The sequence below is a fragment of the Cavia porcellus genome, unplaced genomic scaffold, assembly GCF_034190915.1.
Source record: "Cavia porcellus strain 051 isolate PalLab524CR breed Dunkin Hartley unplaced genomic scaffold, mCavPor4.1 scaffold_11, whole genome shotgun sequence".
NCBI classification, from domain to species: domain Eukaryota; kingdom Metazoa; phylum Chordata; class Mammalia; order Rodentia; family Caviidae; genus Cavia; species Cavia porcellus.
The window spans coordinates 37016875-37037415 of NW_026947494.1; the positions used below are offsets into that span (position 1 = coordinate 37016875).

General features: G+C 36.8%; 1 protein-coding gene across 2 annotated transcripts in view; it reads left to right on the forward strand.

The window, feature by feature from the left end:
* The window catches only part of Nnt (nicotinamide nucleotide transhydrogenase), an 84651-nt gene that overhangs the window by 10388 nt on the left and 53722 nt on the right, over window positions 1-20541 (forward strand). For both annotated transcript variants that reach the window (XM_003470194.5, XM_005003780.4), the window contains exons 4-7: window positions 2735-2952; window positions 6814-6901; window positions 11497-11585; window positions 14303-14490. In XM_003470194.5, coding sequence (XP_003470242.1) covers window positions 2735-2952; window positions 6814-6901; window positions 11497-11585; window positions 14303-14490 — 583 coding nt within the window. The remainder of the gene's footprint in view (window positions 1-2734; window positions 2953-6813; window positions 6902-11496; window positions 11586-14302; window positions 14491-20541) is intronic.

Here is a 20541-nt window from a genome sequence, read left to right on the forward strand (position 1 = left end):
CAGTGACACATTTTGAGGTATGTATACAATATGCAGTGATCAAATGAGGATTTAGCGTATCTGTTGTTAATCAGTTTTGGTTTTCCTCTTTTCAAACAATGACTTTTTGTCAAAGAAATGATTGCATTTTGTGCGTATTATTCATGCTTCAGTGGATCTTCTATCTGGCAAGGAATGTATGGTTAACCGTGAGAAGAGGAATAGTGACATTCATTTCTACATTTGCTCTACAGAAATTCCTTTTTATTTGGTTAGGGGGATGTGTATGACATCCATCCCCATCCATCCACATCCAGAATACCTACAGGTGACTTTAACTAGCACTGGAATGGGGAGAACGTGTGAAACCCAGCCTGGAACTGAGTGTTCAGTGTCTAATGCCTGAAGGTACAATGATTTATGTTGATAGAGAGACTGTTTCTAGAGAGGGCATGACTATCCTGGAGAAAGCAGCACTGGGCTGAGTGCAGCCAGCCTTACTGACTCTGAAGGATATTGGGATAAAGTATAGAATTCTATATGATAAAGAGCTTTAGAATTAAAATTTGAAGTGAAAAATGATGGAAAGATCCTATATTAAGAGTAGCACAGATGATAACAAGAGTTAAAATTTAAATTAAATCTTAAACCACCAGCAACAGAGTCAAATGTATGGAGTATAGAAGTAGAACTATTAGATTAAAATAAGCTCCTTTTTGGGAAACATATGCATATCCTGTAGTAATTTTTAAGATGAACCAATCATAATAGTTTTTTTTTTTTTTTTTAAATAAAAGTCTTCTGAAGAACATGGCAGGATCATTTCATTTTGGTGCTGGGCTTGAACTCAGGGCCTCAAGTATGCTATGGTTGACCACTGAACTACTACCTTAGCTCTCACAGGTGACTTTTGGGCCAGGAATTTAGCTCAGTGGCACAAGATGCTGCCTAGCAAGCATAAAGTAATGAGTTTGATCCCCAGTACCAAAAAAAGACTTATGCAGAAGATGCCAAACTAATTATCCCCTTACAATATTTTAGCATGGAAATAAATTGTAATTCAGCTAAAACATTTAAAGTCTTAGTTTTATAGATACTTGGTAATATAATTTAATAATATAGTAAAAGAGTAGGTGAAAGAGAAATCCATGTGTTTTAAAGGCAGAACCTTTTGAAATGTTCCTCAAAAAAAGCTTAGAAGGGTGTACGTAAATTTTAAAAATGCTTTGTTGTCTTTTTAGGGGTTCATAATGTGTATGAGCTTATTAAGAGATGCACTGAGAAATCTGTAACATAGAAATAGATTTTGTAACTTTTATTAGCACTAATAAACTATTTGACTTGGGGCCATTCTGTTGCGTCAAACTTGTTAATATCCCAGAACCCATCAGAGGGAACATTCTATTAGCTTGACCTACTCAGATGCCAAGTCTCACCTGAGCATTTGAGAGGGGCCAGTAGAATCAATTCAGAGTTGTCTTCCAAATTCCTTTTTTTTTTTGGCACCTGGGATTGAACTCATGATCTTGTACTTGCCAGGCAGGCTGAGCTGCTGAGCTAAATCCCCAGTCTCTGTCCTCCAAATTCTTACAAATAATATCTTCTAAATATATGTTACAGATTTTCACGGAGGAAACATTGGCCCTGTCATGTGTGAGTGTGAGTGTGAGTGTGTGTGTGTCTGGTGCTAGAAATAGTGTTGTACACTGAGCTACACTTCCACTCAGACACTTGTTTTGGTGGTGGTAGGGGTTGAATCCAGTGCCTTGTGTCTGCCAAGCAGGTGCTCCTCCACTGAGCTACACCTCCAGTCCAGTGATTCTTAAAGTTCACATGCATCACCAGGTCAGCACTTGAAATGGGACTAACAGGTGAAGGCATCTCATAGGTAAATTGAGTTGATTGACAAAGTGTGTTGATTTGTGTTTAAAACCAAAGCATTACTGCAGATCAGGAGCTTATGAAATGTAGTGATACTTGTTAATATAAGGAATATACTACAGCTTTTTATTTAAGCCCAGTTCAGCAAAACTACTAATTTCAATTCTGTCTGTAAATAGCCATCTCGAACTTCAAAGTGACACTAATCAATACTTACTGTCTTGTAGACTTTAGTTTAAACATTTCTAGTATTTTTCCATTTCACATATTTATGCTTATCAAAATCAGCAAGAACTGAACTTTTGAACATACAACAAACACTTCCTACATATTTTAATGTCTCCTAATTTTACTAGACTGGTAGGTTTTGAGAGGACAGATTTATTACAAAACCTCCATATTATCACATTGCTCTATAGTTAAAGTCAAATCTGACCTGGTGGTTTGTATTTCCTGGGTATGTGTTTTCTTTACTCAAAACAGTCCATAGGATATTAGGGAGAAGATGGTATGCTCTGTGTACCTTACCTTGCTTAACAATTTAAGCAGATACTTACTGATGAAGGGTTTATTTCTGGAATATTGCAGTATTTCATTCATGGAATATTATTTAAATCATCCTTTTGGGCTAGAGATATAGTTCAGTGGCATAGTACCTGCCTGGCCAAGTGCAAGGTCCTGAGTGTTCTGGTACCAAAAAAATAAAATCCTATGTACTTAAAAAATGTGATCAGTGTATTTACACACACACGTATATGTATAAATATATACTTATAAAGAACGTTGGAGATTGAGCCTGTGGCCCTGTATGTACCACTACTTACATTCTAGCCTGGTGTTCATATTTTCATCTGTGACTGGACTTCCTTTTCAGGTGCGAGCCCCCATGGTTAATCCAACATCAGGTGTTCATGAAGCTGACCTTTTAAAGACATCAGGAACATTGATAAGTTTTATTTACCCAGCTCAAAATCCAGACTTGCTTAATAAACTTTCCAAAAGAAAAACGACAGTTTTGGCAATGGACCAGGTTCCAAGAGTTACCATTGCTCAGGGATATGATGCACTAAGCTCCATGGCCAACATTGCTGGGTAAGTTGATTCTTTTTCATTTCAGTTGAACAGAAACACAATAGTATTATGTGAACATTCACATTATATAGATCTTTTCTGTTTCAGTGATTACCTTGTTATAATTGTTGGAGACTGCAGCCTTTTGTGCAAAGTGCTTTCAAATTATGACTTGTTTCATAGTAGTCACATAAATTAATTCTATTTTATACTCCTTTTTAATCTTCGTTGATAGAAGAGAGGTAGTATTTCCATCTTCCAAAGGAAATAGCCGTCAGATTATTTGTGTGAGCAATAATCTGTATTTTCATTTCTGTGTATATATGTATAAATAAGATTGACTTTGCTGTTTTCAATAGGTTAAAGTGGTTGAATATTGGTAGTTCTTAGAGTTAAATATAATACAGGTTGAGTGTGTCTTATCTGACCACTAGTGTTTCAGATTTTTTTAGATTTTGGAATATCTGAATATACATAATGAGGTATTTTGAGTTTTGGGATACAAGTTTAAACATGAAGTTCATGTTTGTTTCATATCCACTTCATACACCGTGTTAAGATAATTTTATAAAATATTTTAATATTTTTGTTTGTGAAATGGTTTGTGCATTGCAGCTGAAGGCTCTAGTTTTTTTTTTTTTTTGATACTGGGGTTTGAACCCAGGGCCTTCTACATGCTAGATGTGTACACTACCACTTAACTACATTCCAGCACTTTTTAAATTTGATTTTGAGGCAAGTTGTCTAGGCTGGCCTTGAGTCTAAGATATTCCTACCTCAGCCTCGTAAGAGGCTGGAATTATAGGCGTGCGCCACCACTCGTGTTATGCTTTGGGGATGTTGAATAAACTGTGTTGCATGGCTGTATCTTAATGGCAGCCCCTCACATGTGGTCAGCTGTGGAAGTTTCTACTTGTTACTTCATGTCAGTGCTCTAAAAGTTGTAAATTTTAGAATATTTCAGTTTTAGAACTTTTGGATTAGAGATGCCCAGCCAGCCTGTCCATACATCTTAGCAGACTTGCCATCTAAATTAAGTTTTTCTTAGGTGAATTCATGGAATTTTTAATGAGTAGGAAAATGTCTGCACTAAATGGAGTATATCTGGTGTCAAAACCCATGGTATTAACTGAGGTTTATGTCTTCTTACCTCGAAGGCCACAATGATAATAGGCTTCATTTGCTTGCCAGCTCTATTTCATTTCCTGCTTATTGCCTGGAATGCTATCTAAGCTCCATTCTTTTCAGAGGACTGTGGCTGTAATTGAGTAATCATGCCCAGCCTGCGTAAGGGATAGAAGTAAGTGAATAAATACAGTGTTACTGACTTTGCCTGAGAGGGTAAGAATAATCTGAAAATAGGATAATGCTTATAAAGTCAAGTCTACTAAGACATTAAATTAGATTTTAAGCGTGAAAACTATTATTAGTTGAAAATTTGCTAACATGAATGAGGCACCGATAAAGAAAACATTAACAAAAAACAGTGCTTGGGAAAAAAAAAAGACTAACCTGGAATAAAGTTTTTCCCGGTCTAACACAGAAACTGAAAAATTTTCTTAGGTTTTATTTTAGGTGTAGCATATCAGATATGCCACAGATTCTACTTTGTGTTTCAGCTGTTTTCTCTTGATAAGAATGAGATGCAATGAATGAAAATGACAAGTTAAAGTATTTTTTGTTTTCCTACATGTAATGTGGCAAGTAGTTTGTTGAATGATCTTGTTTGCTGTATAAATAATGTGCCAAGGAACAAAAGAAATTCTTGCCATATTTTAGTTTATAGAAGAGTTATAGTGTGCAATATAGGACTTAAAATTTTAAATAAGAAATTATTATCTTTTTTGGTACCAGCTATTGAACTCACAACCTTGTGCCTCGCCTTTGTCAGGCAGGTGTTTATGCCGCTGAGCTAAATCCTTGGCCCTTAAGTAAGAAATGAAAAATGTAAAGTTTCAAGGGTGCTATGATTCTTTCATGTGAAATGTGAAAGAATATCATAATAACCCAGCAGGATGTGGTGGTACATACTTACAGTCACAGCTACTTGGGAGGCTGATGCAGGAGAATCACTTTCAGCCCAGTAGTTCAAGATCATTTGGGTTGCCAAGGGGGACTGTATCTCAAAAACCAGCGAACCAAACAGGCATCCACGCAGTTGTTCTAGATCAGTGGTTGTACTATCAGAATCTTTTGAGCAGAAAACAAATGAAAAGCAAAAAACCAAATACAATAAGCCAGTCTAAGTCTAATAAATATTGAATGTACGAGTCTCCAAATGTGCCTACTCTCTCTCCCACCCATTACGGTCCCAGGTTTGTCTAAAGTTTAAGACATTGAGGATCTAGGGGACACAGTTTAATGAGTCACTATCTTATGTTCTGGGCTGATAAGTGAATCTTCTAGTGTATCTCCTCTTACGGGATATGATAAATTATCTAATTCATACACATAGCCTTCTTAGAGTGAAGATATGTGGCTTCCAGTTCATTACTGTTCATTGTGAGCTTGTTTTCTGGGGGTGGAATGCGGGGAAAGGCCAAGTTTATCACTTTTTCCAGAATAAATGTTTTCTTATACATTTCCTGTGCAAAGTGTCTCATTTTTGTAATTTTTTTATCAGAATAGTAACTGAATTTTAAGAAATGCTAATTTCAAAATTAATTCCTTACCTTTGAATATTTGTACTTTGAAAAAGTGTACCACTTGAATTCAAGAGTAAGACTAACAGAATAACTTCTAAAATATTATTTTGCTGCTTTACTGTGATTAACCTAAAGTAATAGTGGTGACATATGTGTTTTATGCATAAATTTTTATGTCAAGCATTATTATATAAAAAATGATCAAGGAGAGGTTCTTTTGCCAGTTAATAGGTAGGACTTAATTGAATATAATTGGATTGTAATATCGAGTATATATTTCCAAGAGATGATGTACAAAATTACTATTTAATATAAAGTGATACAAAAATCAGATCAGTGTAGCATATAAAAATTATCAAATCAAGGAAAACTTGCAGTGCAGTATTACTTTTTATTGCACAGCTAGTTTCTTTAGCCAAAATACTTAATATTTGTTGGGCATTTACTACATATTGGGTATAATGCTAAGTACTTCACCTGTATTGTATTGTTTAATTCTCACAATAACTCTTGGAGATAGATGCTCATCTTGTAAGAAATTTGCCCAAGGTCACAAAGACAATCATTTGTAGGACCAGCATGTGAACTAGAGTCAGTTTGTCTCAAAATCTGTGCTTTCAGTCATCAAACATCAAGGGTAGTCCTTTTTGTTCTTTGAGGTCAGAATCTTATGTACAGGCATAGAGCTCATTTAATTCTTTTTGTATTCACAAGTTTTTTATATTATATAGTTATCAAAGAAAATATGGACAGCGTAGTCAAGTAAAAGAGAAAGTTTAAAGGGAAAGTTTAAAGCACTCAGGAGCTTCCAGAAGTATTTGTTAGTGTTTTGTTTTTTTTCTTTGTTCACATTGTTTTTAAAATCTCAGCTGATCTTCTGCAGTATTTGTTATGAAGAGGTTGGGTGGCATTATGGATAGAGTTGTCTTCATGGACAGCCTGCTTGTGTTAGATTTCTGATTTTCTGTTAACTAGCTGAATGACCTAGGGCCAGTCTCATTGGCTCTGTCCTGCTGTTTCCCAGTCTGTAACATAAGACTAATAAATTCACCTATCTATAGGCTTGTTGTGAAGGTTAAAGAAGTCAGTATATATAACTCTTCAAACTGTTATTTACATGCTAAGTATTATATAGACCTTAGCTGTTATTCTTAGACAGAGTTTAATTGCTAACTTATGATAACATAGGCTTAAGAGCTTTCATTTTATACAATTATATGTTTATTTATTTTTTAAGTTACAAGGCTGTCGTCCTAGCAGCAAATCATTTTGGACGGTTTTTTACTGGTCAGATTACAGCTGCTGGAAAAGTTCCTCCAGCTAAGGTAAGTACAACTTTTAATGTATCTTCATTATATGAATTAACTAAAGTAAAAATGTGTAGTATCTTAAAATAAGTACTTAATTTTTTTGTATGTGTTAACTTCACATTGATGAGTTTTAAAGGTTTTTTTTTTTTTTTTTTTGTCTTTTTCGTTTTTATGGGTACCAGGGATCGAACTCACGACTGCCTGTTTACAATGCAGGCGCTTATGCCACTGAGCTAAATCCCTGGCCCACATTGATGAGTTTTGTGACATGCTCAAAATTTATGAAGGAACCTCAAAACTGGTCATTTAAGATTGCTTGAAAGAAGTGATCTTCAACTTTTCTGGATGTTCTAGTCTCTACTGTTACTGACTTACTAACTTGGACTTTTAAATGCATTTTGAATAACTCAGTCTATATGGTATGTTTATCACTACTTTTAAAGAAAGATTAAAAAAAAAGATTCAAGATTGCTTCCTAATTTATTACATCACTTTGACTCATACAGAAGACTTTTTTGATTTCCTCACTCTGTTGATTTTTGGGTCAAGGACAGAAAATCAAAGGTGGTGTAATCAAGGTATCGGCAGAAGGGAAAGGCACTGTTTCTCAAATACAGTTTGAGAGCGAAGAGGAGCAGTTAATGATGTGAAGTGAAGAGGGCTAGGTGAAAGATTCGCAGATTTTGCTGTGACCTTGCAGTGCTAAGTATGCTAAGTGATAGTGTAAACTCTGTGGCTAGGTAGAGGGAGCAAGACTGTAGTCTTGATTTTCTTTTTTGGGTCAAGAGATTGAACTTGGGCCCTTTGCACTTGTACATGCTGAGCATATTCTTTACCTGTGAACTATAACTTTACCCAGCGACAGCACTGTCAGTGTTGCCAGCAAGGTTTAGGTTATCTTGTGCTTCCTGCTCAATCTTAAGTACTTCCTTAAATAAATCCAGAGTTCTCATGTAAATGAGACCTTAATCTTAAGTGAAATGAATCAGACACATGAGTTTAAATATTGCATTGTATCTCTTGTGTGAGAAACCCAAAGTATAAATAAGGAGCAAAATGGAGCATAGATAATAAGCAGTAGGAAGAATTTTTTTTCAGATGGGAACGGGAATAAAAGACAGGAGAGGGAAGGAAGGGAAAAGAGATTTAAAAAAGACAAAAATGTAAATAGAGCTTTTGTCAATGGAGAGGTAAAGAAAGGTTGGAGAGAGGAAAGGGGAAGGAGACAAAAAGAAAACATTTAAGATGTGTTCATGATCAATGTGATCATTATATACTATAAACAAATACTAATTAAAATAAATAAACTTTTTTTTTTTTTTTTTTTTTGGTACTGGGGATTGAATTCACGACCTTATGCTTGCCAGGCAAGAATTTATGCCACTGAGCTAAATCCCCAGCCCAATAAATTTAAAAAATGAAAAAGAAAACAAGACAAAACAAACAAACAAGCCCACCTAATTAAGCAGCTTTGAGAAGATTAGCTACATATTTGTTTAGAAAAAATGATCAAGTGAAAAAAATCAGCAAGTGACAGTCTAAACACTTAGCAAGGAAGTGTGTACAAACAACACAGATCTGACATATGTAAGGATTACTTTTACCTTCCTTTTTAGGGTCCTAAGAAAACATCTGGCATTCAAGGTAGCCAGAAGCTTGAGTTAGCTGAATACTTTGATACACAAATCCACTACTCAGTTCAATAGAACCTTTCTAGAAATGTATGAAAGTTGAGAGGACATATGTAAATGTAAGGGATTAAAAAGTGAAGTAAAAGATAAGAGGCTTATAGGAAATAGAGTCGTTTAGACTTTAAGAGGTAGAAAGTAACTACTAGAATTTCAGTTGCAGCTTAACAAACTGGTTCCAAATGAGAAATAGCTTTCTGAAATTAAAGAATTAAGACCCTAACAGAATCATTAAAATAGATTTTTAAATTTACATTTCTTTTAAACATAGAGGAGTTTTACTTGTTTAAAATGAACTAAAGTCACTCAGTTCATGGCTTAGGCTATGCCAGGCAATTTTCTAGGAGCTGCGAATATGGCCTGAACAAGACAAACGACATCCCTGCAACACAAAACTTACATCCTAGTGGGGCTTACAGTGAGGACACAAATAAGAAACCAGATAAATATGTGGGATAATTGAAGATACAAAAGAAATAAGATGGGTATTACGATAGTAATGAGAACATGTCGACTACTTAAATTGGGGGCTGGGAAAAGCTCCTGTAACGTTTGAGCTGACATTTGAAGGATGAGAAGAAAGAAAGCAGGGATTTAGGGTTCCAGGAACCCTAAACACATGGAAAGGCCCTGAGATGAGCAAGGCTTGAGTGTGGCCAAGGAACGGAAAGAGGGCCATTGGCCTTGGAGCGTGGTAGGCAAGGTGGAGAGTGTTTTGAGCTGATGTGGGGAAGAAGGTCTGACTGGATTGGGTGAGGCCTGTCTCACAGGTCATGTTATTCAGTTCACATTCTTTTGCAGGCAAGGAAAATGCCCTATTTAAGATTTAAAAAATCTGCTGCGCTCAGGGGGAGAACATACAGTTGGCAATATCTGTTAGGAATCAGTTGTACCTGGGAATGTGGTGGCCACAGGGATACCGAGCAGAGTAAGGACTAGGAAACCTTTAAGGTTTAAAACCAGCAGCACTGATTGGTGGACTAGAAGTGGGAAATGTGCAAAGAGGACTTCAGGAGTGCTCTTCAGGTGGCACAAAGAATTGTGCACAGTTAGTGTCCTTTCCTGCTGGGGAAGCTGAGAGGAGGATTGGATTATATGATATGAACCTACTGCATCCAGAACATTTTCTGCAGGTAGCTCCTTTCTCTTGCCCTCTCTCCCCCTGTGATTTCTTGAGTATGTTTCTACGTTGTGCCAGTGAGCAGTAAGGACTTTACTTAGATTTCATCATTTAATGTAATAAAAATTTGGGAAGGTGTAATGCTGTCTTGCAAATGTTAAGTGATTTGCTCAAGGTCACCCAGAAGTCATTACAGCTTCAGAATTTCAACCCAAGTTCCCTGATTCAGTTTTTGTCTTTTTCTTCATCCCATGCTGTACAGAGCAAGTATATTTTTATTGTAGTATCTACATTGCTTTGTGTGTAATTCAATCTTTTATATTCTGATATCTTTGCTGTTTAATTTTTTTGTTAATTACAAAAGTCTATCTTGACATATAATATTGGGTGAATTTATCAAGTACAGCACGATCTTTTGAAGTATGTGTATATGTTAAATAAGTGGTTGGGTCCAGCTAATAAATATATGTGTTACCTCAAGTAGTTTTTTGTTTTTTTTTTTTGTATGGGATCATTTAGCTTCCACTTTCTTTACATTTTTCAAGGATGCAATACATTGTTATTAACTGTGGTTTTCTTGCTATATAAGTGATCTCTTGAAACTTATCCCTATTAACTGTGATCATGCATTCTTGTTTCTTGTGTCAGGATAACTTGGTCCAGTCTTATGATTTTTTTAAACATTTTATTTCTCTTTTTTTACCCCCTTCTTTCTCTCGCTCTCTCTCTTTCAAGGCAGAAGTGAGTGTAACTTGTTTAGAATAGGATTGGTATCTATCTTGGAGTTTAGAGGCTGCTTGTTTCCTCTGACCCCTCTCTCTGTTCCTTTCCTGCAGACTTCCCTTTGTCCTGACTAAACTCATTGTCAAGATCAAGTGACATGATCTCTGAGACACTGCTTAGACATTGCCTACACTCTGCCACTGGGGCAGTTTGACTAACAACACTTCTTAGAAAAGGGTTAGGATATGTGGCATGATGATGGGTTGGAGTTTATAAGCTTCATTGTCACTGTGGGTGGTATTTTTTCCTACAAGAACAGAGTCATTCATTTGACTGTGTCTGGGTTGTATAGCTGGACTGTTTTTTTTTTTCTCCCTGGAAGGCCTGCAGACTTGACACATCATTGTTCTCGCTTGTTTCTGAGGAGGTGGGGAAATTCTTGTTTTTGAGGAATTCTTTGGTCCACTTGGCTGTGATCCTTCCTTACTTAGGAAGACTAGATATATTGCTTCAGATTTCAGGTATAGTTCATTCAAAACGGTTCAGAATTATGTGGTTGTTCACCAGAGGTTCTGATTAGAATCATTTGAGCTGAAATAGGAGTTGGTATAGATGTTTCTCCAAAGTTACAACCATCTATGAAATGTGTTTTATGAACACAAAAAAACCTTAGAATTTGAGAGGGGAGAAGAGGTAGTTAGAATGCCATCTGGAAATTTTAGCAGAATGAGCTTTTGTACAGTGAGAAAAAAACCTATTAATCTATAACCTGTGTAACTAATTGTGCTTATACGATAGGTTTATACTGAGATGCTCTCAGGCTATTTTTATTGAAGGTTGTTGGCCATTGCTAGCAGTTGCTTCTTTGATAAATCTTTAAAAACTGGTGGTTCAGCTACTGAATAGTCTGTCCACTTAGTCCACGTGTGGAGAGCTGATCACTACCACCATCATCAACAACATGGTTTACTGAGTCCTAACTGTGTACCAGGTACTGGTAGTTGCTCTTGATTTTTTTTTATAATCAGTCTATAATGAACTTTAAATAAAGCAGAACTTTCTTCCCCCCTCTTTCTCAGATTCTGATAGTTGGTGGTGGTGTTGCTGGCCTTGCTTCTGCAGGTGCTGCAAAATCCATGGGTGCGATTGTTCGAGGATTTGATACAAGGTGGGTGCTTTACTACTGGTTGATGTTTTTAGACCCATGGGGTGGCAGAAACATGGTGAACAGAGATCATGGAGCATATTTGCAGCTAGAAAGGCAGAGAAAGAAATAGGAAGGAAAGGGTTTGGGGTAGAGACATAGTCTAGTCTTTGAGGCCACACCTTGAAAAAGCAGTCTCCTCCAACTGGCCCCCACTTCCTAGGTCCACCGCCTCCTAGCTCATTAAATATGAGTCCATCAGTAGATGACTCCATTGATGAAATTAGAGTCTTGCTGATCCAGTTGTCTTCCTGAAACCCCATCTCTGAACACTGTTCCATTGGGGACCAAGCTTTCCACATATGAGCTTTTGGGAGACATTTCAGATCAAACTGTAACAGATGTTAAACTGAAAGTGTCTTGTTTCAAATGGGGCCTCATACATTTTTCTTAGGATTCATAAATTATAATATCTCACTGAACCTGCTCTGTAAATGCTTCATTTGATAATGCTTCTGGTTTTTAGAAGTTAACTCAGTGAAAAATGTCTGGGCTTAGACTTGATGCAGTAGAAATAAGGAAAAGAATTGCAAATTAACAGCTCATAATTCTTTCTTTTTGTGAATTAGCTCTGGGTCTAGAGTTCAACAGCACTAGTGCTAGTTATCTGTTTGCTGAGTTTCAGACATTTTGCTTTACTATGTCTTCGGAATGCTTCCAGACACTATGCAAGGGATGAACAAAGCTGACTATCGAGTGGCGTAGATGTCTCAGTGAACTGACTGCCCTGCATTGAATAGATGGAAGCAGATAGAACTGACTGGGTGATAGTCTCCAAGTACTTTCACCCAAGTGTAGCAACACACGCATTATTGCATTATTTTTTTCTAAGATGCCTACTTTGAATTTAAAGTGAGTTTAACATTGATCGATAATTTTTAAAGTTTCTAGGTAAAAATACTTGATTACAATCATTCTGTATTTTTCTAAAATGGATATATAAACATTTTCTTAGATTGTCTTAAAATTTTTTTATTAAAATTCTTTATTGCTGAAGATACTTGGTTCTGGATTTTATTAAGTGCTGTTCTCATTTAGGTGATCCAGTACTTTTTTTGAGGTCGGAACATACAATTGTTTTTTTTATCAGCAAGGGCAGAAGAGGAATAATATTACTGTCCATCCAAGTTTTTGTTGCTAAGAATTGAATCTGGGACTTCTTACATTCCAAACACACACCCTACCACTGAGCTACAACCCTCTATTACCACTCTTGAATATTGAATGTTTAAAAAAAAATTCAAAGTTAGAAAGAACACAACTTTTCAGAGTGAAGAATGTTCTTGATCTCAGCACTCTAGGAAGCTGAGGTAGAAAGATTGCAAGTTAAAGCCCAGCTAGGGCAATTTATTGAGACCCTGTTTCAAAAAAAAAAAAAAAAGATGGTGGTGGTGGGGGATATAACTTAAGGCACAGGTTCTGAGTGGGTGGGTGCGTGCGTGCATGCATGTGTGTGTGTGTGTGTGTGTGTGTGAGAGAGAGAGAGAGAGAGAGAGAGAGAGAGAGAGAGAGAGAGAGAGACAGACAGACAGAGAGAGAGAGAGATATGAGGTAATTTTTGTTATCTCTTTGCTGTCCTCAGCTTTGACTTCCTCTTGAGGGTGATTTCACCTGGGGCAGTCAGGGCTACCAGGAGTCTTCTTGAGAGCAGAGAGAGAGAGGGAAAACCAGGGTATGATGGTAGTTAGGGATTTGTTGGCTCAGACCAGTTTCCCTACCTCCACTGATGACAAGAATGATCTGCTGCCCTTGCTAAAAATACAGCTTCTGCTTTTGGCCTCTGTGTTGGTGATTATAATTCAGTGGCACTGGGAAGGAGGCTGGGAATTTGAATATCAGCAAGTACCTTGAGTGATCGTTGTCTTTGGGAGGTCTGGGATTTAGGATATTGATCAGTTTCACCACAGGGATGAAATCTTCGTTAGCTTTGGTTTTCTAATCAGGATATAGTGGTTGGGTAGCATTTATTTATTTATTTTTAAATTGAATTGCTTTTTGCATACCTTACATTGGCTTTTCACATTTTAGCATTTACTGAATTTATAGGTTACTTTTCACAAAAATAGTTTAATAAGGGTTGGAGGTAAAAGTAATTAAAATATTTTCTTTCTTTCCTTCTGTTTTTCTCCTTTGTTTCTACCTTCCTTTTTTTTTTTTTTAATAGAACCCAGAATCTTGTGTATGCTATGCAAGTGCTTTACTTCTAAGCTACATCCCCAGACCATTAATGAAGTATTTCTAAGTAGATGAGTCAATTTCTAAACAAAAGAGTCACTATGTGGGACCCCCATTAAGAATAACTGACCCCAATAAGAGCAAACTCAGAACATTTACAAATGTAAATCTCAATTTGGGTGATATGAATATCAAACCTGTTGCATGTCAGATACTATATCATTATCAATATATTGGAACTGCAATGAACAAAGCTGATTCCTGTGATTGACAATAATTAAATTCCTTTTGTAGAATTCTCTATTTTTTTTAGAAAAATTATTGTCATAAAAGTATTATGCACACCTGGAAGGAAAAAAGATAAACAGTTCATTCAGAGGCATCAAAAGAAACTCTTAATGTTTGACTCTACCGTTTGCTTTTATTGAAAATGTATATGTAAATGGAGATTTTATTCATTGTTAAGTGTTCAGAATAACTAGTTTCCCCTTCATTAATCACCCTAGAGCTGCAGCTTTGGAACAGTTCAAGTCTCTTGGTGCTGAGCCCTTGGAAGTGGACTTGAAGGAATCTGGTGAGGGACAAGGCGGGTATGCAAAAGAGATGTCCAAGGAGTTCATCGAAGCTGAAATGAAACTCTTTGCTCAACAGTGCAAGGAGGTGGACATCCTTATTAGCACAGCCCTTATTCCAGGTAGGCTGTTCAGATTATATCTCTTATTTACTTTTTATTTTTCTATTTAAGACAGGGTCTTGCTATGTAGTACAGGCTGGCCTTGAACTGACATGTGGTCCATTCTGTCCTCTTACTCACAGTGATACTCCTGCTGCAGCCTCCTGAGTGCTGGGATTGCAGGTGTGCACCACCACACCTGGCAAGACAATATCTGTAAAGCACTTTACCAAGGAGTGTTAAAAACTAAGAGGGAAAAATTGCTTTATATTGGTACTTTTAAAAGAAAAGATCCATTTTTCTGTTAAGAAAGTATGAGAAAATGAGAAAGCATGTGGTACAAGTCAATGCAGTCCCTAGAGATGACAGTCATGAATGATTCTGCATGTTTTTTTCCAGTGTGTTTTATATAACTGTGTTCATGATCATTCTCTATGTACATTGTTATCTTTGTAAGTAGTTTTTTTCCTGTTTAAATCCTTGATAAACTGATGGATAAGTTTTTTGTTAAGACACTATATACTCATTATAGAAATTCAAACAGTACTGAAAAATATGAAGAAAAAACAGTACAGGTCATCAGAAGTTCCACCAACCATGACCATTACTAATATATAGAGACCATTTTTCCATACACGAGGGAGGTGGGTTATGTGTTTATGTCTATGCATGTATGGAATTTTCAGTGTATATTTTTCCTAAAGAATGTGACAGTTTGTTTCCTTCTAATTGTTTCCTCTGGAATATTTTCATTCTATACAAATCATTTGATAGTAGGAATTACTTCTTAATCCTTTACAATCTCTTACAAGAATATTTTGTACTCGTTCTGGCAAAGTTGGGGAGTGAAGACACACTCTACTTTGTATTTCATTTTTCTTACCCTCTCCTTTCTTTCTGGTATTGAATAATAAATACCATAGGGACTTTAATTTTTTCCCTTTTTGAAAGTAATAATGAGATACAGGTTTTACAGTTGATTGTATTTGATCTTCCTAAGGAAGTCTCACTTTCTGTAAGGAACTGTGAAGAATTAGAAGTTGTTTTGTCTTAACATCATGGAGGACAAAAAATTCTTTTCTGGTGCCTTCCCTCATTAAAAAATCAGACTAATATAAACCCAAGGACAGGGCATTGATTGGTGTCTTAGTTACTTTTTTCTTGTTTCTGAGACAAAATATCCAAAACCCAAAGTTAAAAGAGGAATTAGCTCACAGTTTGTGGAAGTTCCAGCTGGCACCAAGGCAGGGTGTTATGGCAGAGGGTGACAGTTCATGGCTGCCAGTGGAAGATACAAAAGCAGCAAAGCCAAAGTGGAGAGGTAAATCTTTCCCACCCTTATAGTGTATGCAGACTACCTGCTCTAGGGAAGGTGTAGCATTTACACCCCAACCCAGCCCTAGACAATCAACCAATCCCAAACTCTAGATTCAGCTGCCTCCAATCTGAGGAAGGGATGGGGAGATCTGTGCTGTAGCCACCATCTGACCTCAGAGAGGCAATTGCTCTTACGAGTTGACGAGATGTGAGGAATGGCCAGTAGAGGGTGCTCAAGGATTTACTCACAGAGTGAAAGCTCAGAAAGTTAGCTTCAGTCAACTCATACTTTTTTTGTTTTTTAAATTTTATTTTAATGAGAAGAAAAAAACAGAAAAATAAAGAAATAAACAAAAACAAACAACAACCACAAAAGCAAAACAAAAAACCAATAACTATCCTGGCAGAAACCACATTTTCCACATAAAATCTTTACTTTTTTTTTTTTTTTTTTTGTCTTTTTCATTTTTATCGGTACCGGGGATCGAACTCACGACCGCCTGCTTGCAAGGCAGGTGCTTATGCCGCTGAGCTAAACCCCCAGCCCCTAAAATCTTTACTTTTGTTGTTGTTTGCTTTTTGAGACAGTCTCATGATGCAGTTCAAACTGACCTCAAACTCATGGCCATCTTCCTGCTTTGGCTTCAGCCTCCTGAGTGTTGGGCGTACAGGGGTGTGCCTCCACCCTTCGCTACTGTTGCTACGTAGTTAAAAAATCATTACTATTATTAGGTCACATTGCTTTCCTGCTTTCCTTTTCCCCACCTCAATTCTTGCCCTTATTAATTTAATAACTGATAGCTACTGCGTATTCTTAGGTTTTGTTTAGTGTTTTGGACCATTTAGGTAACTGGCATCCTTAGATGATCAATTAGGTTTGGGTCATAGCCTCCAAACCCCAATTGTCTATGACATAAAATTTTCATCCTGTGGTAAGGCATTAACTATCTATCTATCTTTCTTTAGTCTTGATTTAGCTTTTGAGCCTCATGTTAAACTTATATTTTACCTATTACTTGGTTATGATTTCAGTCATGTTGGCTGTCATTGTCTCCTCAAATAGGCCAAGATACTTGTTTTGTATTATGATAGAGTCTCACTATATAGTCCACGCTGGCCTCACACTGACAGCAGTCCTCCTGCCTCAGCCTCCCAAGTGCTGGGATTACAGGCATGTGCCACCATGTCTGGTATCCAAGATACTTTCGTACCTTTGCACCTCTGGCTCCTTCACTGCCATGCCATCTTTGCCCTTTGAAACCTTACTTTACACAGTTACTACTTGTTTCCTACTGTCTTATCACGTCCTACCCGTAGCAGCTTATCTTTACTTCATCTTCCAGCACTGCTCAGCCTCGGGTCCCTTAGCTGTTTGTCTCCATGGGAACACAGTGGAGAGCTGTTTACTTCTGCCTTGGTTGGTGCTTGGCATGATGATTTGTGCACAGTAGTGATCAAATAAATGTCTCAGAACTCATAGTTCTGGGTCCCTTCCTTAGCTGTTGGTTAGCACAATTCCTTTTATTTCTCCAGCGCTGTTGAGGAAAAGACAGAAAGAACACTGCTGGCTTTGGATAGGAATATGGCAGAGTCTAATAGGACTGGGGAACTGAACTTTCCTAAATTATTCAAAAGCAAGACACATGTCTATTCTGCAATTTGAGGTGGCTAGCTAATACTTTTGGGAGATTGAATTGGGGCACAATGGGAGATCTGTTTAGGAACTGAAATGTGTCTTGTTAGGAAGAAAGATGTTCATTGTTGATTATAAATTATCCCGTATATACTTGGATCTCTTTTTAGGCACAATCTGGATTACAGTAGCAGTACTTTTTGTTTCAAAAGAAACTTGTTGAATTTCCATGATGTAGAGAATGTGAAGGGAGGTGTTTTCCCCTGATATGTGATAGTCTTCATGTGTGAGATCAAATCTGGAGATTTTGCAGTTTCTTGAAAAGTCACTTTGGTTTTCTATCTGGTTCTATTTCTTTGAATTCATCTTTTTTTCTTTTTGAGACAGATCTCACTATTGCAGTTTAGGCTGGCTTTGAACTTAATTGTGTACCCTAGGCTGGCTTTGAACTCACAACAATCCTCCTGTGTCGCTCTTCTCAGTCCTAGGATTATAGATGTGCACCACCATGCCTGGTGCTGAATTCATCTTTCATGTGTAGTAGAATGACTTTTCCATATTAATTCTCAAACTTGTACTTTCAGCAAGAGAATAACTGATATAAAAATAATATCCATTAATATACTGCTACAAAGTTATTAATTTTTTTTGAGGCAGGGTCTCGCTATGTAGTTGAAGCTGTCCTTGAACTCACTATGTTGCCCTGACTGGCCTCAAAGTTGATGGCAATTCTTTTGCCTCAGCCTTCCAAGTGCTGGAATTACAGGCACGTGCCACCATGCCTGGCAATTATTAATGTTTTGATTACTATCCAGAGTTTTTTTTCTCAATAGTAAGGGTTTATATTTTAGATTTTTTTTCAGACTTTTAGTTAATATGTATTATGAGCTTAGAGGTCAAAGCTAGAGACTATGTATCAGTGATTTCCCCCTTTTTGGAATTATTATTATTGTTATTATTATTATTATTATTAATTATCTGATTCATCCATCATCCTCTCCTGCCTTAAATATATTTTATGACTGTGATTATATGAAATTTTATAATGTGAAGTTTAATTTGTTTTGAGAACTTTGAAGGACAGAGGCAAATGCTTATACATTGCAACATCAACAATTGGTAACCACAGGCTGTCTACACACCTCTTAGTAGCTTTCAACACAGACAGGGCAAGTTGTCATCAATAGAAGGATGCCAGAGTTATGGGGAGCTTTCCATTGTCATTTGGAAGTCTTCATGTCTTAGGGTGTATCTGAACACTGAGTGACTGTGCTAAATTTAACAAATGTTGTGTTAGGAAAATTTATGACACAGTTATATTCTGGTTTGGTCTGTTACTTCTCCAAAAATATGTTGCAAGATTGAGGAGTATTGTGTTCTTCTCTAGCTGTCCCTGCATTGGGAAGCTGAGTCTGCCTATGGTGAAGTACCACTGATTGTTACTACTGACACTCCCCACCATATGCTTTTTTGAATCTCCTTCTTTCCATTTCCCTATACTTTCTTGTGTCTGAATATTAATTAGGGAGGTTTAGCTTAAAATCTATGATCTTTGCCATGACAGGTAAACACAAAATTATTCAGTGCCTCACAAACTATAGAAATATACTTCTTGCTCAACTAACAGTGAACAGTAGGTTCACAGTTGGTGGGCAACTCTCCTTTCCATGATTGTCTGGGGATTGGAGTCATGAGTGCTGTCATCCTTATAGTGAGGTTTCGCAGGTCACTCTGTAAGGTCTCCACTTGAGCATATGTGGAAGGCTGCAGGAGGTGCTCGTCAGCTTCATATACTGAGACTTAACCATATGGCCAAACCTAACTGTGAGGAAAGCTAGGGATTTTTATTTAGCAATGTGTCCAGGAATTAGGGACTAGTATGTTAATTTTTAAGTTGCCATAAGAAAATACTACACACCTGTTAGCAAAACAACTGTTATTTTGAATCATAGTTTTGAGTCTAAAAGTTTAAAACCAAGCTGTTGTCAGATTTGGTTTCTTTTGTGAAACCGGGGATCAAACTCACAACTTCATGCTTTCTGGGCCGGCACTTATGCCACTGAGCTAGATCTCCAGCCCAGGTTTGGTTTCTTTTGGAATTGTCTCCTTTGCTTATAGATGGCCAACTTCTCACTGTATCCTCATGTGATCCTTCCTCTGTGTGTGTGCATCCTAAGAGTTCCTTTCTGTATCTAATTTTCTCTACCTTGTGGACACCAGTCAGATTACATTAGGATGGACCTTAATGGTTCAGTTTAACTCAATCACTTCTTTAGTCATGTTTGGAAGTATTGGAGGTTCGAATTTAAAGATTTGAATTTTGCAGCCCAAAACAATGTGGATTTTAAAAAAATTTTTTATTTTTATTTTTTTCAAAGTGGATTTTTTGTGTGTGCATCTAACAGCCTCAATTCTTCCCCAGTCTTAATTTTATCTGTTTAGATTTAATCCAATGATGGGAAATTCTTGCATTTAGAGCAGGTCAAGTAGATTCAAATTCTGATTCTGTTGCTTAATAGCTGATTTGTCTCTCTGAACATCAGAATTCTCATCCCTGAAATAGAGATAAAAATGTTTACTTTACAGAGGTATTTTGAGTAGATGAAAGAAAAAATCCAGTACAGAGTTGACATACAGAATATTAGCATAAGTCTGACTTCACTGGTGATGCCTGGTTTTGTGCATGGCACTCAGGACTAAAATGCTTATTTTGTAATTAAAGTCCAGAGATTTTCAAGGATTATGTGGAATGTTGAAAATGGTCTGTGAGGTCAGAAGGCTTGTAGATCCACTTGTGCAGTTACACAATCAGCATTCATTAAGTGGCAGTCTGGAATGGGTTTCCTTGGGGAGAAATATGTCTTTTTCCTTTTTATCTGAATTTTTTGAAGAATTTTAAAAACTCTTTTGAAAATTAACCTCATTCTGACCTAAACTGAAAGCAATGGGAGACCAGGGATTTGCTCAGTGGCACGGTGCCTGCTTGGCAAGTGTGGGATCCTGAGCTGGATTCGGGCACCAAAGGGAAAAAAAAAAAAAAGAAAAAAAAAAAAAAAAAGGAAAGGAATGTAGTATTATTTTTATTTTTAAAAGTCTTGTATTTATTTTATGTTAAAACAACA